This window comes from Gorilla gorilla, chromosome 19 (genome assembly GCF_029281585.2).
Source record: "Gorilla gorilla gorilla isolate KB3781 chromosome 19, NHGRI_mGorGor1-v2.1_pri, whole genome shotgun sequence".
NCBI classification, from domain to species: domain Eukaryota; kingdom Metazoa; phylum Chordata; class Mammalia; order Primates; family Hominidae; genus Gorilla; species Gorilla gorilla.
In genome coordinates, this window is record NC_073243.2 from 68996407 (window position 1) to 69021829 (window position 25423).

At 37.5% G+C, this 25423-nt stretch overlaps 1 protein-coding gene across 2 annotated transcripts in view; it reads left to right on the forward strand.

The window, feature by feature from the left end:
- The window catches only part of LOC129528046 (uncharacterized), a 134634-nt gene that overhangs the window by 108787 nt on the left and 424 nt on the right, over positions 1–25423 (forward strand). The window contains exons 5-7 of one of the 2 annotated variants that reach the window (XM_063700439.1): positions 5797–5940; positions 7123–7179; positions 9232–9439. The exons of the other annotated variant lie outside the window; for it this stretch is intronic. Of the exons in view, the coding sequence (XP_063556509.1) occupies positions 5797–5940; positions 7123–7179; positions 9232–9320 (290 nt within the window). The 3' untranslated portion in view covers positions 9321–9439. Of the gene's footprint in view, positions 1–5796; positions 5941–7122; positions 7180–9231; positions 9440–25423 lie in introns of those variants that run through there. 2 annotated transcript variants of the gene reach the window in all.

The window sequence follows — 25423 nt, forward strand, 5'->3', positions numbered from 1 at the left end:
GGAGTGGTGAGAGAGGGCATCCCTGTCTTGTGCCAGTTTTCAAAGGGAATGCTTCTAGTTTTTGTCCATTCAGTATGATATTGGCTGTGGGTTTGTCATAAATAGCTCTTATTATTTTGAGATATGTCCCATTAATACCTAGTTTATTGAGAGTTTTTAGCATGAAGGGCTGTTGAATTTTGTCAAAGGCCTTTTCTGTATCTCTTGAGAATCATATGGTTTTTGTCTTTGGTTCTGTTTATATGATGGATTACGTTTATTGACTTGTGTATGTTGAACCAGCCTTGCATCCCAGGGATGAAGCCAACTTGATCGTGGTGGATAAGCTTTTTGATGTGCTGCTGGATTCAGTTTGCCAGTATGTTATTGAGGATTTTTGCATCGATGTTCATCAGGGATATTGGTCTAAAATTCTCTTTTTTTTTGTTGTGTCTCTGCCAGGCTTTGCTATCAGGATGATGCTGTCCTCATAAAGTGAGTTAGGGAGGACTCCATCTTTTTCTACTGATTGGAATAATTTCAGAAGGAATGGTACCTCCTCTTTGTACCTCTGACAGAATTTGGCTGTGAATCCGTCTGGTCCTGGACTTTTTTTGGTTGGTAGGCTATTAATTATTGCCTCAATTTCAGAGCCTGTTATTGGTCTATTCAGGGATTCAACTTCTTCCTGGTTTAGTCTTGGGAGGGTGCATGTGTCCAGGAATTTATCCATTTCTTCTAGGTTTTCTAGTTTATTTGTGTAGTGGTGTTTATAGTATTCTCTGATGATAGTTTGTATTTCCGTGGGATTGGTGGTGATATCCCCTTTATCATTTTTTATTGCGTCTATTTGATTCTTCTCTCTTTTCTTCTTTATTAGTCTTGCTAGTGGTCTATCAATTTTGTTGATCTTTTCAGAAAACCAGCTTCTGGATTCCACTGATTTTTTGAAGGGTTTTTTATGTCTCTATCTCCTTTAGTTCTGCTGTGATCTTAGTTATTTCTTGCCTTCTGCTAGCTTTTGAATGTGTTTGCTGTTGTTTTCCTAGTTCTTTTAATTGTGATGTTAGGTTGTCAGTTTTAGATCGTTCCTGCTTTCTCTTGTGGGCATTTAGTGCTATAAATTTCCCTCTACATACTGCTTTAAATGTGTCCCAGAGATTCTGGTATGTTGTGTCTGTTCTCATTGGCTTCAAAGAACATCTTTATTTCTGCCTTCATTTCGTTATGTACCCAGTAGTCATTCAGGAGCAGGTTATTCAATTTTAATGTAGTTTTGCGGTTTTGAGTGAGTTTCTTAATCCTGAGTTCTAATTTGATTGCACTGTGGTCTGAGAGACAGTTTGTTATAATTTCTGTTCTTTTCCATTTGCTGAGGAGAGCTTTACTTCCAACTATGTGGTCAATTTTGGAATAAGTGAGATGTGGTGCTGAGAAGAATGTATATTCTGTTGATTTGGGGTGGAGAGTTCTGTAGATGTCTATTAGGTCCGCTTGGTGCAGAGCTGAGTTCAATTCCTGGATATCCTTGTTAACTTTCTGTCTTGTTGATCTGTCTAATGTTGACAGTGGGGTGTTAAACCTAAAGGAAATGGATAAATTCCTGGAAATATACAGCCCTCCTAGATTAAAACAGGAAGACATAGAAACTCTGAGCAGACCGATAACAATCAGCGACATTGAAATGGTAATAAAAAAACTGCTAACAAAATAATCCAGGGTCAGATGGATTCACAGCTGAATTCTATCAGACATTCAAAGAAGAATTGGCTCCAATCCTGTTGACACTATTCCAAAAGTTAGAGAAAGAGGGAATCCTCCCTAAATCATTCTATGAAGCCAGTTAACATCCTAATACCAAAACCAGAAAAGGACATAACAAAAAAAGAAATCTACAGACCAATATCCCTGATGAACATAGATACAAAAACACTCAACAAAATAATAGCTAACTGAATTCAACAGCATATCAAAAAGATAATTTAGCATGATTAAGTGGGTTTCATATCAGGGATGCAGGGATGGTTTAACATCCAGAAGTCAATAAATGTAATATACCACATAAACAGAATAAAAAACAAAAATCACATGATTATCTCAATGGACACAGAAAAAAAATTTGACAAAATCCAGCATCCCTGTATAATTAAAACCCTCAGCAAAATCGGCATAGAAGGGACTCACCTTAAGGAAATAAAAGCCATCTATGACTAACCCACAGCCAACATAATACTGAATGAGAAAAGTTGAAAGTATTTCCCCTGAGAACTGGAACAAGACAAGGATGCCCACTCTCACCACTTCTATTCAACATAGTACTAGAAGTCCTAGCCAGAGCAATCAGACAAGAGACAGAAATAAAGAGCATCCAAATTGGTAAAGAGGAAGTCAAACTGTCACTGTTTGCTGATGATACGATCATATACCTAGAAAAATGTAAAGACTCCCCAAAAACTCCTAGAACTGATAAATGAATTCAGCAAAGTTTCAAGATACAAAATTAATGTACACAAATTAGTAGCTCTGCTATATGCCAACAGTGACCAAACTGATAATCAAATCAAGAACTCAACCCATTTTACAATAGTTGCAAAAAAAAAATTACTTAGGAATATATCTAACCAAGGACATGAAAGACCTCCACAAGGAAAACTCAAAACACTGCTGAAGGAAATCATAGATGACACAATCAAATGGAAACACGTCCCATGCTCATGGATGAGTACAATCAATATTGTGAAAATGACCATACTGCCAAAAGCAATCTACAAATTCAGTGCAATTATCATCAAAATACCACCATCATTCTTCACAGAACTAGAAAAAAAGTCCTAAAATTCATATGGAACCAAAACAGAGCCTGCATAACCAAATCAAGACTAAACAAAAATAAGCAAATCTGGAGGTATCACGTTACCAGACTTCAAACTATACTACAAGGCCATAGTCACCAAAACATCATGGTACTGGTATAAAAATAGGCACACAGACCAATGGAACAGAATAGAGAACTCAGAAGTAAACCCAAATATTACAGCCAACTGATCTTTGACTAAGCAAGCAAAAACATAAAGTGGGGAAAGCACACCCTATTCAACAAATGGTGCTGGGATAATTGGCAAGCCACGTGTAGAAGAATAAAACTGAATCCTCATCTCTCACCTTTTACAAAAATCAACTCAAGATGGATCAGAGACTTAAATGTAGGACCTGAACCCATAAAAACTCTAGAAGATAACATCGGAAAAACCCTCCTTGATGCTGGCTTAGGCAAAGAATTCATGACCAAGAACCCAAAAGCAAATGCAACAAAACAAAGATAAATTGACGGAATTTAACTGAACTAAAAAGCTTCTGCACAGCAAAAGAAATAATCGGCAGAGTTGGCAGAGTTAACAGACAACCCACAGAGTGGGAGAAAATCTTCACAATCTACACGTCCAACAAAGGACTAATATCCAGAATCTACAAGGAACTCAAACAAATCAGCAAGAAAAAGACAAACAATCCCATCAAAAAGTGGGCTAAGGACATGATTGGACAATTCTCAAAGGAAGGTATACAAATGGCCAACAAGCATATGGAAAAATGCTCAATATCACTAATTATCAGAAAACTGCAAATCAAAACCTCAATGCAATGCCACCTCCCTCCTGCAAGAATGGCCATTACAAAAAAACCCAAAAATAATAGATGTTGTCATATATGCGGTGAAAAGGGAACACTTCTACACCGTTGGTGGAAATGTAAACTAGTACAACCACTATGGGAAACAGTGTGGAGATTCCTTAAAGAACTAAAAGTAGATCTACCGTTTGATCCAGCAATCCCACTACTAAGTATCTACCCGAGGAAAAGACATCATTTTATGAAAAAAAATACTTGCACACACATGTTTATAGCAGCACAATTTGCAATTTCAAAAATATGGAACCAGCACAAATGACCATCAACCAACAAGTGGATAAAGAAAATGTTATATATATACACAATGGAATACTACTCAGAAGGAAGGAAATAATGGCATTTGTAGCAACCTGAATGGAATTGGAGACTATTATTCTAAGTGAAGTAACTCAGGAATGGAAAGCCAATCATTGACTGTTCTCACTCATATGTGGGAGATAAGCTATGAGGACACAAAGGCATAAGAATGATATATTGGACTTTGGGGACTTTGGGGAAAGGGCAGGAGGTGGGTGAGGGATAAAAGACTACACGTTGGATACAGTGCTCGGGTGATGGGTGCACCAAAATCTCAGAAATCACCCCTGAATAACTTATTCATGTAACCAAATACCACCTGCTCCCTAAAAACCCACTGAAATTAAAAATAAATTTAAAAAAACAGACAAGACAAAAAGATCAAAAAGCTCTATGTTTTGAACACAGACTGTTCCAGCCTGACTTTGCTTTTAGAAATTGCCTTGTTTCTCTTCAACAGACTGTACTTTTTAGTGTGCACAATAAACAAGTGCTCAGGCTGAGATGCAAGGGAAAGGGATCCTAAGAGTTGGCAAACAATACATGGACATGCACGTTGTTAAAAAAAACAAGGAAGCTGAGCCTGTGCTCACGGACCCAGCAATACCAAGCAGTGACTGCACCGAGTTCCACAGGCAGACAATGGGTCTTCTTAGCTTTCATTCCTGGCAGTTCCACTTGGGGAGAGGAATGTAGCTCCTCCTGGCAGTCAGGATGTGACAAGAATAATGTGCCCCATGTTCTTGAGGAAATATTTTAAGAACGTGTCTGTAGTTTGTCTTTTGGGGTTTCTTAGCAAGTAATCAGAAAGTCAGCATGTTGATAGTTTAAGGCTAGTTGATTTTTTTTTTCATGACTGTGTAAATGGTACAATTTTTAAAAAAAATGTGGAGGTTTAAAGTACCAGTTTTATTTAATGGAAAAGCTGGATGGAAGAAAGATGTGTGGATTAAATGCCAAAACACAGCTTCCTTGTCTTTTCTTCTACAAATTGAGTTAATTCATTTAGCTACTCAGAGTTTAAAAATAGCCAGTGGAAACTTAGCTGGGCCTGCTTGAAAGGGAGGAAGGCAGGGAGCCACTGCCACTGGTCAAGGGCAGGTAGGGAAGTTTGCAGGAGGTCATAGACTGCCTTGGCTTTGGGTGTCTCTAAACGGAGAATGGGATGGGAGTCAAGACCCTAAACACATACATTAAGGAAGTACATGATTTGTAGCTGTGGTGAAACAGATAATTGAATTGGGCAGAGTTTCTGGCTGCCTTGTAAGCTCGGTCTGGCCTGACCATGTGACCCTGATGAATAATACATTGGCAGAACAATGAGATCTATTGACATATCTAAGCTATTTTGAGTTCTGCTAAAAGCAAAATCAAACTATTTCTATTCTAGTACTGATTTACAGAAGAAATGCAAATATATTTAAAACAGGTTTTACAAAATTATTTAACATACAGACCTCTTTTAAAGGAAATAGTTTATGGATTTCCACCACTGACTTAAATTTCTTTTACTATAATGATAGTCTCTCTTTCTTTTATTTTTTTTTCTTGTACTTATTGAGTAATGAGCCCTCAGTTGAGGGCTCATTGAGATTCTTGGATCTTGAGTTTCTAGAATTTGGAAAAGTGTTAGCCATTATTGCTTCAAATATTTTTCTGCCCCCATCCCACCCTGGTTAATCTAGTAACACATATAATTAGCTTGCCTGAAGTTGTTCCATGGCTCACTGATACTCTGTTTCTTTTTATTTTTGAGTTTTTTCTCTTTTTTAGGGATCACTGTCCTGCACAGTCTGATGTCCTATGTGTCTTATATTTTTTCCTGCTTTCCAGTTACCTCCAACAGGTGGATAAAATTGGTCCCTGTTAATTCATCCTACCTGGAAGTGGAACCAACAAGAGCCACTTCCAAAACCTCTCTCAAAAGATTAAGGAAGATTTCTTATTCCAAAAACCCTCTGGAAATGTCTTCTTCAGGTTCGTTGACGATTTAAGGTCATGTGTTTACCCTAAATCTATAATTCTTGCAAGATGGGACTGTGATTTTTAAGCAGGCTTGAACTACCTGTGCCACTGCTAGAGTTAGAGGTAGAGTTAGCTGTTTTCTAAGTCAGCTTCTCACCTTGAGCAATAGTGACATTGTGGGCTGGATAATTCTTTGGTGTGAGGGGCTGTCCTGTGCACTGTAGTATATTTAGCAGCATTCCTGTCCTCTACTCATCAGTTGCCAGAAGTTGCCTATCCATATTGTGACAACTAAAAATGTCTCCAGACATTGCCAAACATCCTGGGTGTAGGGGCAAAATAGCTCCCAGGGGAGATCTACATACTTACAAGTTCTAAGTATGTAGGCTTCTTGAAGAGGTGTGAATACCAAATAAATATAGAGTTGTTACCAAGAGAAGGGGAAGCAACCACAGTATCCATTGCAATACACAAGCATCATATTTTATGGCAAAAGACATTTACAAATTATTTTGATATATATTTGGAGTAATGTATAATCCTTAGGTACTAATAACAAGCAAGTTACAGATAGCTAAGAGAATCAAATTAGGTACATATACAAAGGCACAATGTGAAGTATAAAACCCTAAACACTTAATGGTACAAAAAGTGAAAACCCTAAACACATACTATGTATGTGTACCTAAGTTGATCTAATTTGTACACCGTTACATGTTTCATGTTATGATTAGGGTAGATGGTAGTGAAGAGAACACCTGATAAATTTAGGACCTAAAGAACATTTAGGGGAACTTCATCATTTTGAATAAACATCACCCTGTGTTTAAACAGCATACAAGCATTCTTCCAGGTATAGCTACAGTTACCTGGAAGGAATATTGGGAGAAGATAAACAGTGACCGTTTTGCCTGAGACTCTGAGAAGACTGCCCATCTGCTCTCTCGGATGTTAGACTCACTAGGGGTAGATAAAGAATGAAATATTGGCTCTTTTCTAAAATGCAGTTGCTGAAGCCTTTAAAATACAATGGGGGTATCATTAGGATTTATCTATTCTTTTAAAACTATTACCTTTTAATGAAACTATTACAGGTAGAGCACTTAATTTACAAAAGGACTTTTCAAATCATTATCTTGTTTAATGTGCAAAGTCCTTGTGACTTGGTTAATATTAATATGATTTTCCTTTTAGACTTGCGGAAATTGAGTGTCAAAGGCTTTAAGCAACTTACCCAAGGTCACACAGAAGGTAAACGAAAGAGCTGGAGTTTGATAGCAGATCTGAACCCTGTCATTCCAAGTTGCATTTTTTCCCTCTTCAATCTACTTTTTTAGGCTGATAGACCATGATTCATTCTTTCTAAATTAAGGAGTGGGGAAATTTGCTGTTTGCAAAATTACTAGCTCTGAGTTTCTAGATGCTCCAGTGCAACCTTCAGGGTCAAGCACTTTGGCAGTGCCAAATAGTCTGTTTCTGACTAGTGTAGACAAGCATTTAGACAGCACATAACTAGCTTTGTGAGTGTTGCTTACACAAAACACCTGCCACCAACCCTCTCTGGCCATCAGTGTCCTGTCTCAGAGAAGCACAGCTTCTTTGTCACAGACCCTGGGCAGTTTTTAAGCACAGGAAAAAGCTTTGCTACTTCAAGGCTGGTCCTAAGACTAGCAGTGTTCATATCACCTTTGTTAGAAATGAAGAATTTCAGGCCATAGCACAAACCTACTTAATCAGAATCTGCATTAACAAGCTCCCTGTGTGATTCATATACACATTAAAGTTTGAGAAACACTGTATTAGATACAGGTGCCCTATGTGACTTCTCAAAGTTCTCTCCAGTCTAGTGGTTCTTTGACCCAATGGCAAATGATCTGGGCAATTTTGATAATTCTGATGGGGTGTGCCTAATCACATTAGTGATGTTATGGCTTTTGCTAAGGCTGTTATAGATGATACCAACACACAAGATCTGCCTTAACACACCATGAAATCATGCAAGGTAGTTGTCTCTGAAGATCCCAGGGGCATGAGTGCATTAGACAGGCACAGGCTGGACATGAATACCACCGGGAGCATGGCTCCTAGTGCCAGATGCATTACACTTATGCTATCCACAGTGATTAAATGAGGTGGCTATAAATTGTGATGTCTTAATGAGTGATACTTTTAGATCTTCACAGATAACTTGTTTTATTCTGTAACCTCTAAGGAACGTAGATATTATCTCATAGACTGATGATAATGATGGGTCCAAAATTTGATTTTCAACTTTGTCACCTACTAGTTACTAAGTACAAAAAAATCTGATTTTTCTAGGGCTCATTTTCTGTAAATTGAAAAGAGTAGACTGATAATCTAATCTAATCTTGTTGTAATCCATTAAAACAAACTCACCTGTGGCCAGACAGAGTTAGAGTGATAATCTATTTTTACAACAGCTATAAAGCATGATCGCATGTACACTGTGTATCATTTTATGATAATTAACCAATTAGACCATAAAAATGGTGAACCTAAACTGACAGGGACTTGGAAAGGAATCTGAAAGATTGCTAAGAATACTCTTTCAGGATAATTTAAGTGATAACCACAAACTGAAAGATGGAGGCCACCATGACCTGCTGAGACAGCTTGTGACTGAAAACTGTTGTTTGAGCTTGACTCATGTGCTCAAAGTTCAGATCCTTAAAGGGACACTTCCCCTAAAGAAACAGAAAACAACATAACATTTAATTCCGCTTCTGGAGGAGGCCAGGGCCTACCTAGACAAAACTGAGCTTTGCTAATTCAGCTTCTTTATTTAATGAAGGTTCAGCGATTATGGCATGTATTATCAAGCAAAACCTTTCTATTGAAAGCACCAGAACTTATTCTTTCAAAACAATGTTTAATTGTGGAATATATAAAAAAATACAGAAAATAATAACTAGATACTCATATGTATTAAATTAATAAATATTAACATTTTGTGATATTTCCTTTAGATTCTTCATTTTTTCTCTATAGAAATTAATTATATCTACAGTTGAAGTCACACTCATTCTTACATCCACCCCAAAACTATGATTTTGAAGTAGTTTGTATTATTCCCTTGAATATTTTTGACAGTTTTACACATATTTATGTATCTTAAATAATGCATACAATCATTTTGTTTTAATTTTTCAAGGATGCGATTTGTAGCAGATGCTAAATTCCCTCAAGCCACTGGATTTTAGGGAACCTGTAGGGGACAGTTGCATGAATGCTGCCAGGTCCCCTTCAAGCAATTTTCAGTGAATCTCTGCTCTTCTACATCAGGGTTTTCCCTGAAGACCTGGAAGTTCCTTGGCTGCACAGGCACAGACTACAGCTGTGGAGGAGTAATACCAGGAGCAGCCCTGAACTAATGAGCAGCAGAGTCAAGGGATAAATTTTCCAGGCTCTTGTTCTCTTCATGAAAAGTTATGAGGCACAGTCCATACTATTCCTTGGAGATCCCAAAGCAGGATAGTATCACAGCTGCTCAAAGAGGTAACAAACACAATAAAACATCCTGTATTTGCCTTGCTTCCTTCCTTGCCTCACTCTGTTTGCCCCTTTGCTCTGTTTCCTGGGATCACTTCCCAAATAAACCACCAAGTCCATATCTCATTACTGAATTCTCTAATTAGTTCAAATACTTTGGTTACAAATCATTGAATTTTACTGCAGTGTGTCCAAAAATGTGGTATGATTGTTACTGATGCTTTCTGTTTATTGAGACTGGTTTTGTGACCTAGTAGATGACTAACTTTTGCTAAATGTTTCATGTTTGTTTGAGAAGGAGTATTCTCTAATTATTGAGTGCAGACTTCTATATATGTCTACAAATCAAGTTTGTTAAATTTTTTGGTTAAAATCTTCTATTAGGTTTTTGTCTTCTTGATACATTTCTGAAAGAAATGTGTAGTTGTAGATTTATCATTGTTTCCTTTTCAGTCTGTCAGTTTTGATTTTTATATTTTGAGGCTATGTTGTTAAGTGCATATAGCTTCAGGGTGGGTATAGCTTCATCTCAAATAATACATTTTCTCCTAATGTATTTTGTCTTCTACTAATATAGTTTACTCAGTATTTTTTCTGTTCTAACTTTTCTCATCCACTTTCTCTCAAACTTTCTGGTGTAGTTATGATTTAATGTGTCTCTTGTGATTGTCAATCCAGAAAAATGATGAGACAAGTCTCAAGCATTTTAGCAGGTTTGTTTGCCAAAGTTAGGGATGCATGCCTGGGAGACAGGTCTATATGCCTTTCTCTGAAGAAAGGGGAAAGGCCGTGATATTGAGAAGTACACAATTTTTATGTAAGAGGAGGTAGGGAAAAATAGTTATTCATGCCTTTGGCTCAATGAATCTTCATTTTTTTTTTTTTACATAAAATGACATGAACAAATGGGGCAGAGGAAAAATTTAGGGATAGCATAGACAAAATGGGGCAGGAGAACAATCAGATATGCATTTGTGTCTGGTGGACTAGGAGTGACTGCACCTATAAAGATAAGCTATCAGTTTACATTGCCATGGTGGAATTTTAACAGAAACACCTTAAAAGATCTTGCAGCTCACTAGGAATTTCCTTGTGGACAAAATATGAGGGAGGTGTGTAGCTTTTCATCTTGTAGTCATCTTATTTAGGAACCAAAATGGTGAGGCAGGTTTTCGTGACCCAGTTCCTAGCTTGACTTTTCCCTTTGGCTAAATGAGTTTGGGGTCTCAAAATTTAATTTTCTTTCACATGATCAACACACAGTTGGATTTTTTTTGTCAGTTTTATGAATTACTGTATGTTTCACTAGGAATTTTGATGAATTTTATTTATTACAGTTATATTTCTATTGCTTACATTCTGTTGTGTTTCTATTTGGCAGGCATTTTTTCCTCTCTGTGTCTTTTTTTCTCCTTAATATTATAGGAGTCAGCAAACTATTTTATATAAATAAAGTTTTTATTTTTCTCCTTAATATTATAGGGGTTGTCACCAAACTATTTTATATAAATAAAGTTTTGTTGGAACATAGCCACACTCATTCAATTATATATAGCACATAGCTGCTTTCATACTACAATGCTAGAGCTGTATATTTGCAACAAATTATACGGTCTGTAGTGACTAAAATATTTACTATTAGGACATTTCAGAAAAAAATTGTCAACTCCTGTTGTACTGGATTCAAGCATTTCTTGTCTCTTTTCCTTTGAAATTAAGAGATTGTAATTTTATTCCTATAATAGTTACCTTTACATTAAAAAAAGAAATCAGGATCTTTTTATCCAAAAACAGTTTGTCTTGATGGAGGGCATCTGGCTGTTTTGGGGATACTATTCCTGACCTTCTTTTGACTAAAAAAGCTGCCTGCCTGCCATACCAGCAAAAAATCACCACATACCCCCCGTCTCTACTAAAAACACAAAAATTAGCCAGGCATGGTGGCATGTGCCTGTAATCCCAGCTACTCAGGAGGCTGAGGCAGGAGAATTGCTTGAACCCGGGAGGTGGAGGTTGCAGTGAGCCACGATCGAACCACTGCACTCCAGTCTGGGCGACAGAGCAAGACTCTGTCTCAGAAAAAAAAAGAAAAAATCACCATGTACCAATCTGTCCAAGCTTATCCATGGATGGGACTACCGGGAAAACAGGAGTTCTGATGCTTGTCTTGCTCTGAATGTCTGCTTGTCACCTGCTTAAGGTTATTGACTGTGATTCCGGGAATCATTGTTGTACATGACCCCTGTGACTCTGTAGTTTCTCTACTGGATTAACAATGATAGCCATAGGGGTTTTGTTTTGTTTTGTTTTTTCCTTACTGGAGTGACAGCCCTGTGTAAAGTTACAAAGTTACAGTCAACGAGAACTTGCAGAAAACCACAAGGTCAAGACTAGCAGTGATATGAAGGAGTGGAAGTCCCCGAGGCACTATAGAACCTTCCATGACTCAGTTACTAATCGCAAGCACCTCGCTGTAGCTGTACATTGAACCTTGATATCTTCAGGTCTGTGGAACTTTTAAGTCTCCTGAGGATTTTTTTTTTAATACAAATAAAATCTGGCTTAAAAAAAAAAAAGAAAAGGAAACAGGCCAGGTGTAGTGTCTCATGCCTATATTCCCAGCACTTTTGGAGGCCAAGGTAAGAGGATCACTTGAGGCCAGGAATTTGAGACCAGCCTATGCAACATAGCAAGACTCCACCTCTACAAAAAAAAAAAAAAAGTAAAAAAGCATACCTGTAAAAAGCCAAAAGTTAATATATCTACATTTTTGTGAACAAAACAAAGAAATTTAGAACTCTTTAGTTCTAATCACCTTCTCCACTTTCCATTTTTGTTTAATATTTTAGTTTCATCTCATTAAAATTCTTCTATCTAATAGTCATTATTATTACTGTTTTTCAATAGCCAATTTTTATTTACTCAAATATTTACCAAATTATTTGATACATACTGGTTTTTTATACCCAACTGTTTTCTTTTCAGTTGAATTTCCTCTTTTTAAAGTACTTCCTTTATATAATAGTTCTTTCAAGAACCATTTGAAAATCCTTACTGCTCATTGCATATGGCATACACATTCAGATTTATTTTGTTTTATTTTATCTACCCTTGAATGATAATTTAGCTGATATTTTTCCTCAATACTCTGGAGATATTATTATATTATTTTGGGATCTCTATTTTTTTTCTATTGAGAAGTCAGCTTTAGTCTAACAGTCACTTTGTAAGTAATCTATATTTTCATTCTAACTGCTGTTAAGTTTTTTTCATTATTTATGGTGTTTTACAGTTTTATTCTGATGTGTCTAGGTGTGAATTAATTTTTGTTTGTTTAGCTTAGTGGTCAATGCTGCCAGGTCCCCTTCAAGCAATTTTCAGTGAATCTCTGCTCTTCTACATGAAATTCTTATATTTGAGAATTAAGAAATGAAAATCTTATATTTGAGAATTAAATTCTTTCACTGATTCTGAAAAATTCTCATCAAATGTTACCTCTTCCCCAATTAATCTATTTCTTCCTTTGTAACTTTTCTAGATGTATATTGTCTGATATCCTCTATCTCAATAGTTAATTTCATAGGATTCATGAACATTAATTCTATCCAACACAAACTCCCACAAATTTCTTCCTCAGCATCCTGCAAATGTTTCAATATATGCACCTCTACTTATTTCTTTTCTTTTTTAATTAAAATAAAAATTTGTAGAGACAGAGTCTCACTATGTTGCCTCAGCTGGACTGAAACTTTTAGGCTCAACGGATTCTCCTGCCTCAGCCTCCTAAGTAGCTTGGGACTACAGGCACATACCACGTCTCTTCTTATTTCTTTACTTCGGTTTCACATAGGCATTAAGACACAGGTTTTGGTATGACACTTATGTTTACATTTGTGTTTTATTTGTACTATATATTCCCAACCTCAGTTTTAGATTCAAACAGATGCTAAATGGAAAAAAAAAGAGTATATACCACTTAAGGTTGTTGTGAGGACAAAATAAGATAACATACATAACACTTAGTTGGGTGTGTGGCATAGTAAGCACTCAATATAATGGAATAATGAAAACAGTTATTATCATCTACTCAAGATAAATTTTCACACCTATGTTCACTGTCCATCTCCTCTGTAATTGTAATTTTCAACGTTTACTTTTTCCTCTAGTATTTTCAGCTTCTTTCCCTCTACTGGATCCTACCTCATAGGCTATAAAAATATTCTCTTTGTCCAAAATAAAAATTTCTGTCTCTACCCTGAGGTTTCCCTTCAGTTTCCACACTTTAAAAAAAAAAAATCTTCCTCCATGGCTCATGCCTGTAATCCAAGCACTTTGGGAGGCCGAGGCGGGTGGATCATGAGGTCAAGAGATCGAGACCATCCTGGCCAACATGGTGAAACCTCATCTCTACTAAAAGTACAAAAAATTAGCTGGGTGTGGCGGCACGTGCCTGTAGTCTCAGCTACTCGGGCGCTGAGGCAGGAGAATCGCTTGAACCCAGGAGGCAGAGGCCGCAGTGCAGTGGCACACTGCAGCTTGGTGATAAAGCAAGACTCTGTCTCAAAAAAAAAAACAAAACTCCCTTTCTCAGCCATGTTCTTTTATTGTAGTAAAATAAAATAAAATTTACCATGTAACCAATTTTAAGTGTACAGTTCAGTAGTATTAAACAAATTCATAATGCTGTTCATCCATCATCTCCATCCATCTCCATAACTTTTTTCATCTTGTAAAACAGAAACTCTATACCTATTAAACAGTAACTCTTCATTCCCCTTCCCACTAGCTCATGGTAACCACTATGCTACTTTCTGTCTCTGTGAATTTGACTACTCTAAGTACCTCAGGTAAGTGGAATCATACAGTATTTGTTTTTATATGACTGGCTTATTTCATTTAGCATAATATTCTTAAGATTCATTCATGTTGTAGTATATGTCAGAATTCCTATCTTTTTAAGCCTAATGATATTCCATTGTATGTGTATACTACACTTTGCTTATCTACCCACCTACCGATGAACATTTGGGTTGGATCCATGTTTTAGCTATTGTGAATAATCCTGCTATGACCATGAGTGTACAAATATCTCACTGAGACTTTGCTTTCAATTATTTTGGGCATATACACAGAAGTGAAATTGCAAGATCATATGGTAATTCTATTTTTAACTTTTTGAGTACCAACCATACTGTTTTCTGCAGGCAGCTGCAACATCTTACATTACATTTTACAGTGCACAGGGGTTCCAACTTCTCCACATCCTTGCCAACACTTGTTATTTTCTGTTTTGTTTTGTTTATGATGGCCATCCTAGTGAATGTGAGGTAGTTCAACATAAGTTTTTATTTCGCTTGGGTAAATACCTAGGAGTGGGATTGCTGGACTATATGGTACATCTATATTTAAATTTATATTAAATTGTTGAGCCATTTTTCAAAATGAATGTACCATTTTACATTCTGTCTAGTAATATCGAGAATTTTAGTTGCTCTATAGCTTTGTTAGCACTAGACTTCCTCCTACAAAATTTTAGCCATTCTAGTAAGAAAATGATAGTATCTTATTGTGGTTTTAATTTTTACTTTCCTAATAACGAATGATTTTGAACTTCTTTTCATGTGCTTATATGCCATTTGTATTTGTATCTCTTCTCCAGTCACATGTTCAAATCTTTTGCCCATTTAAAATTCGGTTGTTTTACTATTTTTTGATTTCTTAATATTTAGATACAAGTCCTTTATCAGATATCCTTTTTTGCATTTTCTTTTGGTAGTTTGTCACTTTGTCTTTTAATTCTCTTTATAGCGATTTTTGAAGAGCAAAAATTTTTGTGGATTTCATGTCTAAAAGTCTTTGTCTAAGCCAAGGTCACAAAGATTTTCTCCTGTGTTTTCTTCCAGAAGTGTAATAGTTTTAGATCCATGATCCATCTTGAGTTGATTTTTGTGTATGCTGTGAAATAAAGTTGAGGCTTTTTTGTTTTTGCATATAGATGTCCAGTTTTTCCAGCACATAAGGATGTGTTCAATAACATTAATACAATATTCATTATACAATAGTATGATATTCATTGTACAAAGAGAAGAAATAGAAGAATCAGCTGGACCCCAAAGCTGTCTTGGCTTTCTAATATGCCTCAGGGGCAAAAATGTTCTAGTTTAACTACTTTCAAGCACAAATGCCTAGTTAGAAAATATTAGTTGGACTAGCTCTATCTCTGCTGATCTCTCTCATGCTTGAGTTTTTATGACATTGAAAGATTTATTATACGATCTAGTGCTTATCATTTTAAATATTTTCCTGTATATTATTATTTCTGCATTTCACTTTCTGTTTTCCTGTGCATTATTAATATATTTCTACATTTCATTAAATGCTCTGAGAGCATCTTGATTTGTGACTCTAATAATGGTTAGCTAAGTTCCTCTCCATTGGTTACTCATAGATTAACTGACGCCTGACTTCTGAGTAAAGCAGTTGCTGTACAGGTAACATTTACTCTCTTCTATTTATTTATTTTTTTTGAGACAGAGTCTCACTCTGTCGCCCAGGCTGGAGTGCAGTGGCGTGATCTCTGCTCACTGCAAGCTCCGCCCCCTGGGTTCACGCCATTCTCCTGCCTCAGCCTCCCGAGAAGCTGGGACTACAGGCGCCCACCACTATGCCCGGCTAATTTTTTTTTTTTTTTTTTTTTTTGTATATTTAGTGGAGACGGGGTTTCACCGTGTTAGCTAGGATGGTCTCGATCTCCTGACCTCGCGATCCACCCGCCTCGGCCTCCCAAAGTGCTGGGATTACAGGCATGAGCCACCGCGCCCAGCAACATTTACCTTCTTTGAGTTGAACACTGTCATGTGATATAGTTTTAAAAGTAAACCAGTGAGTGAAGGTTATATTCTCTTTTAGATATAACTATGACAAACAACACATCGTGCTGACTTGTTCTTAGACTGAAAAGTACAAATTTTGAGCACAGCTTCCTGTTCTTTAGAAACACGTAATTTTAGTCAGCAAACATTAGCAAATTGGAGAGTTTTGAATTATTTATTTATTGCACAATCACAAATTTACAGACTTGTGAATGTTAATATTTTCTGGGAATGAGAACAGACAAAAAGATAAAAAGCTTTAGAGATAGTCCTTAGATACCCATAGTTTTGAAGCCTAAATTCAATTGCACAGGAAAAACAACAAAACAAAACAAAACAAAACAAGATAAAGAACTAGAGTGGTAATTAGCCTGAAAGTCAGAAGATCCGAGTTCTTTAGTTCTGGCTTTGGTTCTAGTCAACTGTGAGATTTTGAGTAACTCTAAAATCTTGCTGGGTCTCCAAATCCTCATATTTAAAACCAGAGCCTTGAATTTTTTTTTTTTTTTTTTTTTTGAGACAGAGTTTCACTTATAGCCCAGGCTGGAGTGCAATGGGGCAATCTGGGCTCACTGCAACCTCCACCTTCAGGGCTGAAGCGATTCTCCTGCCTCAGCCTCCAGAGTAGCCGGGATTATAGGCGCCTGCCACCGCGCTTGGCTAATTTTTGTATTTTTAGTAGAGACAGGGTTTCACTATGTTGGCCAGGTTGGTCTTGAACTCCTTACCTCAGGTGAGCCGCCTGCCTTGGCCTCCCAAAGTGCTGGGATTACAGGGGTGAGCCACCATGCCTGGCCTCAGAGGCTTGAATTCTGATGATTGGTAATACCTCTTCCTGTTTTCAGATTCTACTATTTATTTAAATCAACAACAACTGTGGTAGAAAGAATATGCAATGATAATGGAAAGTGTTAGTGTAGAAAAATGAGCTGTAGAATGGAGAGGAATAAAGGAATGATTTTTTTTTTTTTCGGGAAGGAGAATTTCTCCCTGAATGAATGATCTTTTGATAGAGGAAGGCTTAAGGCTTTAACCTGAAAGCTGGCATTTCACATAATCTGAACTGAATAGTTCTGTGATCGTTTCACTGTTTAAAAAGATGTTGAAGTTCATAGATATGTCCATCTAAACATTGAGTGAGACCAAGATATAAATGGATGAGTTACATAGAACTAAGATTTTTTTTTTTTAATAGAAATAGGGTTTCATGAAGAACATTCTATGCTCATGGGTAGGAAGAATCAATATTGTGAAAATGGCCATACTGCCCAAGGTAATTTATAGATTCAATGCCATCCCCATCAAGCTACCAATGACTTTCTTCACAGAATTGGAAAAAAATACTTTAAAGTACATATGGAACGAAAAAAGAGCTTGCATTGCCAAGTCAATCCTAAGCCAAAAGAACAAAGCTGGAGGCATCACACTACCTGACTTCAAACTATACTACAAGGCTACAGTAACCAAAACAGCATGGTACTGGTACCAAAACAGAGATATAGACCAACGGAACAGAACAGAGCCCTCAGAAATAATGCCGCATATCTACAACTATCTGATCTTTGACAAACCTGACAAAAACAAGAAATGGGGAAAGGATTCCCTGTTTAATAAATGGTGCTGGGAAAATTGGCTAGCCATATGTAGAAAGCTAAAACTGGATCCCTTCCTTACACCTTATACAAAAATTAATTCAAGATGGATTAAAGACTTAAATGTTAGACCTAAAACCGTAAAAACCCTAGAAGAAAACCTAGGCATTACCATTCAGGACACAGGCATGGGCAAGGACTTCATGTCTAAAACACCAAAAGCAATGGCAACAAAAGCCAGAATTAACAAATGGGATCTAATTAAACTAAAGAGCTTCTGCACAGCAAAAGAAACTACCCTCAGAGTGAACAGGCAACCTACAAAATGGGAGAAAATTTTTGCAATGTACCCATCTGACAAAGGGCTAATATCCAGAATCTACAAAGAACTTAAACAAGTTTACAAGAAAAAATCAAACAACCCCATCAAAAAGTGGGTGAAGGATATGAATAGACACTTCTCAAAAGAAGACATTTATGTAGCCAACAGACACATAAAAAAATGCTCATCATCACTGGCCATCAGAGCAAATCAGAACCACAATGAGATACCATCTCACACCAGTTAGAATGGCAATCAGTAAAAAGTCAGGAAACAACAGGTGCTGGAGAGGTTGTGGAGAAATAGGAACACTTTTACACTGTTGGTGGGACTGTAAACTAGTTCAACCATTGTGGAAAACAGTGTGGCGATTCCTTAGGGATCTAGAACTAGAAATACTATTTGACCCAGCCATCCCATTACTGGGTATATACCCAAAGGATTATAAAACATGCTGCTATAAAGACACATGCACATGTATGTTTACTGTGGCACTATTCACAATAGCAAAGACTTGGAACCAAGCCAAATGTCCAACAATGATAGACTGGATTAAGAAAATGTGGCACATATACACCATGGAATATTATGCAGCCATAAAAAAGGATGCATTCATGTCCTTTGTAGCGACATGGATGAAGCTGGAAACCATCATTCTGAGCAAACTCTCGCAAGGACAGAAAACCAAACACCGCATGTTCTCACTCATAGGTGGGAATTGAACAATGAGAACACATGGACACTGGAAGGGGAACATCACATACTGGGGCCTGTTGTGGGGTGGGGGGAGGAGGGAAGGATAGCATTAGGAGATATACCTAATGTTAAATGACGAGTTAATGGGTGCAGCACACCAACATGGCACATGTATACATATGTAACAAACCTGTACGTTGTGCACATGTACCCTAAAACTTAAAGTAGAATAATAAAAAAAGAATAAATTTTACGTCTTTTATATTAAAAAAAAAGAAATAGGATTTCACTTTGTTGCCCAGACTGGTCTCAAACTCATGGCCCTCAAGTGATTCTCCTGCCTCAGTCCTCCAAAGTGCCGGGGTTACAAATGTGAAGCACTGTGCCTGGTGTAAAACTAGAAATTCTTGCACCATTCTCAATTATTTGCCTTTTATTCTGGATCCACAGGGACTAAATCTCTATGATCTCCATGACCAAAACTTGTCAATAATTTCTGCAAAGTTATTAATTAACCAATTCAGCTAAAAGTCCAATTAGTGTGGAAGACAGCATGTTGCTAAAAATGATGGTTGTGGCTTTGTGAAGCCCATTCTGGGTGGCAAGCTCATACTCCTCTTTTTCTCTTCTTTGAGGTTGACAGTGGTTGCTCTGTCCCAGCCTGTGTCATGGGTGGTCCTGGCTCACTATCAGGTGGTGAGTGGATATGTTAGCGCTTTCCATTCGAAGGGTTAAAAACTCACTCTGGCTGAGTAATTGAAGTTTGTAGAAAGGAGAAAATTATTGAGATTTATAGAGAGGACAGAAGTGGCTCTAAAAAACAGAAAATTCATGGAGAACAAGGAGTAAGTGGGGTGATAGGTTTCAGGGAATAAAGAGAAACAGTATTTGGGACACAAGAATGACAGAGCTCAAAAAACTAAGTTATCTTATTGAATTCTCACCACTGGAATTTGTTCTCTTCACTAGAGCAGTGTCGTCGATGCGACTCAACCATTCTCTCAATTTTTGCTTCTCTCCTCTGTGTCTGGTCACTTATTTCAAAATCAACTGCCTGAGGCTCTTTGTGTTTTTCAAGTCAAATTCCTGAGAGATAATTTATTAGTCTAGCTGATATTCATTATCTCTGTTTTGGGCCATGGGCAGAATGTCAACATAGCAGGCCTAAGGCTGCTATTTTTAGTAGGGTCTGCTTGCAAGGTTGGCCCTTAGCACAATAATTTCCACAGATAATTATTTGGAATAAATTCCAAATGATAAAGAAGTTTCACTGTGCCTAGACTGTTTGTGAAAATGTGATTTATGCTGAACACCTGCTTTCCTTCTGCAAGTCTGGAATTTTGGCATGTGTTATGCAGAGAGTAGATGTGACGAGCCCCCAATAAAAATGTTGAACGCTGAGTCTCTAGTGGGATTTCCTGGGCAGAAACATTGCATACATGGTACAGCATTTTTAATTGCTGAAGGAAGTAAGTCACTCACATCATGTCTCCCTTTACAGAAGGAGAGAGCATAGGAAGCCCGTGCATGGATTTCTCTAAATTCTGTGTCTTTTTCCATTATGATCTCACTGTGTATTCTTGTTATTTCATCTGTGTAATAAATCCTAGCTATGTGATTTCCTGAGTCCCATGAGTCCTTCTAGCAAATCTCTGAATATGGGGATGATCTTGAAGATCCTGACACAGGCCATTTCAATTAATTAACAAGATTAATTGCATATAGCGGAGAGCAGCTAGAGTCTTACTTAAGCCAGCCACCCTAGCTTATGGAATGATCTAGAGCAGTGGCTCTCAACTCTGGCTGCAAAGCAGAATCTTCTATAATGCCTTTATAAATTGAACCCCCTCCAAGATTAATTAGAATCCTGGAATTAGAATCTGCGTGTAGGTTCTGGACATGACAAGTTTTTTTGTTTTTGTTTTTTGTTTTTTTTTTTTTGAGACAGAGTCTCGCTCTGTCGCCCAGGCTGGAGTGCAGTGGTGTGATCTCAGCTCACTGCAACCTCCGCCTCCCAGGTTCAAGCAATTCTCCTGCCTCAGCCTCCAGAGTAGCTGGGACTACAGGTGTGTGCCACCATGAACAGCTAAGTTTTTTTTTTTTGTATTTTTAGTAGCGATGGGGTTTGACCATGTTAGCCAGGATGGCCTCAATCTCCTGACCTCATGATCCGCCTGTCTCGGCCTCCCAAAGTGCTGGCATTACAGGTGTGAGCCATCACGCCTGGCCTGGACAGTTACAAGTTTTTAAAATTCTCCAGTGATTCTTGTGTGCAGTCATAATTAGGACCAATAGTCTGCTGCAATTCTCCTCCACAGGGTTCTAGCTGGCAGTTTTCTTTAGAAAACTGTAGGCTAGGGAGGCTTGGGAGGCATCATTATCTATCTGGCAGTGCAATGTTCATTTTTCAGACAAAGAAATGAAGAACCCATGTTTTCAGGCATACTGACAAAAAATGAGTGAAATTGTTTAGTTGTACTTGTAAACAATAGTCTGGAAATTGTGTTATTTTAGGGGTCTTACTGCAGCCATCTTTATATCATAAAGTTTATGCTGACAATGTTCCATGCTTTCAAACTCTGGTAGAAAAACCAGCAGAAAAGAACAATATTCTTTGCCCACTTTTTGATGCGGTTGTTTGTTTGGAACATCACACACCGGGGACTGTTGTGGGGTGGGGGAGGGGGGAGGGATAGCATCAGGAGATACACCTAATGCTAAATGACGAGTTAATGGGTGCAGCACACCAACATGGCACATGTATACATATGTAACAAGCCTGCACGTTGTGCACATGTACCTTAAAACTTAAAGTATAATAATAATAATAAAATTTAAAAAATTACATCTTCTTGAGTAAAAATATAAAATTAAAAAAAGAACAATATTAAAATAAATACAACCAACTGCAGCAATATTTTGCCATTGACCCACCTTCTTGAACATATTGTTCCATGAAATTTATCTCTTATGAAATAAAGTCACATCTGACTCTTAGGGTTATTCAAAGATCCATGTTAAATTCTTCTCATCAGAGACAATCTAATTTTGTCTTTTTTGAAAAAGCTAGCTGGCAGGAAAGCCCTACTGGCTCAGCCTGTGGTATCACTTGCTCCTTTTTCAATGTAGACATATGTGACAATTGACCATTTTGGTATGAGATGTGGCTCTCTCCTCCAGTCTTCCTATCACTGGCTTCCTCACAGCCTCCCAGGCCAAAGTTCTCTGATACAGCTGCTGCAAAAAAGAGCTGCCACCTTCTCAGAGCAGCCTCCATTTGGCAGAGCTACCTTCATGCCAGGTCTTGCCCATCCTGGACACCTGACAAAGATACGTTGATTTGATTTGATGTGATAATGGAAGCACTGGAAGAAAGAACTACTGTTGACAGGCAGGAGCTCACCACACTTCCTGTCTTGTGTCTTTCTATAGGGCCCAAGGCTGCTCCATAAAGTGCCTCTGGATAAAAGCAGGTGTTTTTTTATATGGAGACAGCCTTATCCTGCATGTACAAAAGTGATATCTTGATGCCCTGCTAGGATGCAGTTTTTCCTCATGATAGCCACACGGTGTTTGTAAGCGACATTGACTATCTATCACAACACCCCTTCCCCTGCACAGCTTCGACTGGCCCTTGCACAGTTGGAGGTAAACCAAGACTTAGCTGGCTTAAAGCTTCAGCCTCCAGCTTTCCTTTTATTTGTTTCACCCTTTGGAGCTGGTGTCTCTTACACACATGGGCTGAGTGTTCTCTCAAGCTGTTTCCTTCCCCCCATGACACCCACTTTGAAAAAGAACTAGAAACTCATTCATCCTAAAAAATTCAAGTTGAAATTCTCTTGTGAGTTTATGCCTTTTAGGAAAGCTCAGTGAACAAAACTTCAGGTGAAGGAGGTTGCTTTTTGGTGGCAGTGGTGGTGTAGGAGGCATGGAAGAGGTGGCTTCCTGGTACACTTGTTACCCTGACTGCAGTTGCCTCTTATCAGTGCATTCCACCCCATGGCAGCCTGCCACTGGCTCAGACCTGTGGGCTTGGCATATAGATGACCCTTAGAACTCTTACTAAAAGTACCAGAGGAGTAAACTTCAATTCTGCCCCCACCATTTTGTGGTCTCCAAAGCATTTCATTTCGCAATTCCATTTTGTTTCCCTTTCCACAAGTTAACCAACGCATCTGGCAGCTGTGATGCAGAGTCAGCAAGAACTGTTGTTTTTCCTTTACTGCCTGGCAATGTCTCAAATTTGAGTGAGTTCTCAACCCCAATTATGCTTTTAGAAATTTTCCTAAACAAAAGGAGATTGCTAACAGAACAAGAGTCTTAAAACTGCATGAAATTCTACACTGAGAGTCTTGAAGAAAGGCTGTTCAAACAAAAACTCCATGAGACCAGGAGAGGACATTCTCATGTGTGGGTAACTTTTATACCCAGAAAGATAATGTAACAAATAACTAGTAATAGCTATATAAAATATGAAAAAAAGCAGATTGCAAAAATAACATGCAGAAAGACCCCCTTTTGGTAAAATGCAGGACATACAAATAATACAGACCACTTATTGTTTGCTTACTAGGTGCCAGGCACTTCATTAAGTGCCTTGTATGTAGCACTTTAATATAAATCATTAACAAAAACCTGAACGGTTCATATTATCCTCATTTTACTGATGACAAAACTGAGGTGTACGGAAGTTAACAATATGCCCAAAGTCACATTGACAATATGTAAAAAATATCCATGATGCGTTAGGATATTTTGAACCATTAGTGTATGTATTTGTAAAGAAAAACCACTGGCAATAAACTGTAATATTAACTGATTAAGGACAATGACTTTTTAATTTTTAAATTTAGATTATGTATATTTCAAAATGCATCTCCAATGAATGTCTTTTGTTAACAGAAGTTTTTTTTAAGTGAGAAAATTATGTGAAACTGTTTATAGATGAGTTAAATACATTTACTGTTGGATGGTAACAAGTTTCAGTGAATTTTTTTTTCCATTTATTCTGTTTGTGAAACTATAAGGACTGCTGAATTAGTCTGCTGGAGCTGCCATAAAAAATATCACAGATTGGGTAATTTAAACAACAGCAATTTATTTTCTCACAGGTCTGAAAGCTAGAAGTTCAACATCAAGTTGTTGGCAGGGTTGGTTTCTAATGAGGGTCGTTCAACTTGGTGTGTAGATGACCATCTTCTCTCTTTATTCACGTGATCCTCTGTGCGTGTTTGTGTCCTAGTCTCCTTATAAGGAGACCACTTACATTGGATAAATGCCACTCATATAATCTCATTTTATCTTAATTACTTCGTTCAAGTCCCTATTTCCAAATACCATTACACTGTGAGTATTAGGGGATAAAACATCAACATATGAATTTTAGAGGGGACACAATTCAGCCTCCATAACAATGTTCATCATTGAAATGTCTAAGTTAAATAAGACATTAAAAATTGATGCCAGTGATAAAAACAACATTAACAGATGCTTGAGAGGATCCTATATCTTCTCTTCAAATGCTTCACTTCTGAAATAAAGAATATTTTCAGAGTAAAGTTTATAATATTTCTTCCAAACACTCCAGAAAGAGCTATGGAAAGGTCTAATGCTAATAACACACATGTGCACTTGTTGTATATCTGGAATTCAAAACTCTATGATAATCATCATTCTGTCATCTTTTCCAATGGTGTTTTGCATTTGTGGCTTAAAAATTTCTCTCTTCCCACATTTCATGACACACATACAACATTTTAGGTAAATTTCTAGAGTCTAGCTGATAAGATATAAATCCTCAAGAAGTTGCATCTGAAAATTTTTTTTTGCTTTGTTTCTCCCTCATTTTTGGTGATAAATGGTTCATTCAAGCTTAGGAACAATGTAGTAGTATAACAATGGTCTCATCAGAAATGGTACAATAAACCAAATGAAGAAATTATGTCCTCTGCATTCCCATCTTTGACAGAATTAACAAGTTGTATGTACAATATTAGGGTCGGCAGAGGATGACCTTTCTTTCCACAGAGTCCCTGATGCTGGTGGTGATTGGCCAGAAAGGAAAGTTTAAATGAATCTTGCTTTTTCTCTTCTGTGTTTTTTCCCCTCATACTTTTCATGAACCTGTAGAGTCTCAGATTCTAAACCTGTTTCCTGTCTGCCACCATCCTTTCACTTCTCCACTTGTTTTGTCCCCATCCTGCCTGCCTGTTGAATACTATCTATCCAACGAGTTCTGGCCAAGAACTCAGTTTACCTTCTCTGGAATGCCTTCCCTGACTGGGCCTTCAATACTTCTGCCCTTTCTAGATGTTCGTGGACTTCTATAAAATGAAACTTTTAGAAGACAGAGGACTCTTCTTGTCCTTGGGATGGTTTTATCTCACCAATGCTCAAAAAATAAGTGTTAAGTGAACAAATAAATGAATGAGTTAATGGGGCCCTTACTTTTGGCACAGTTTCTGTATTAATTATCTATTACTGTCTAATAGATGATCCCAGAA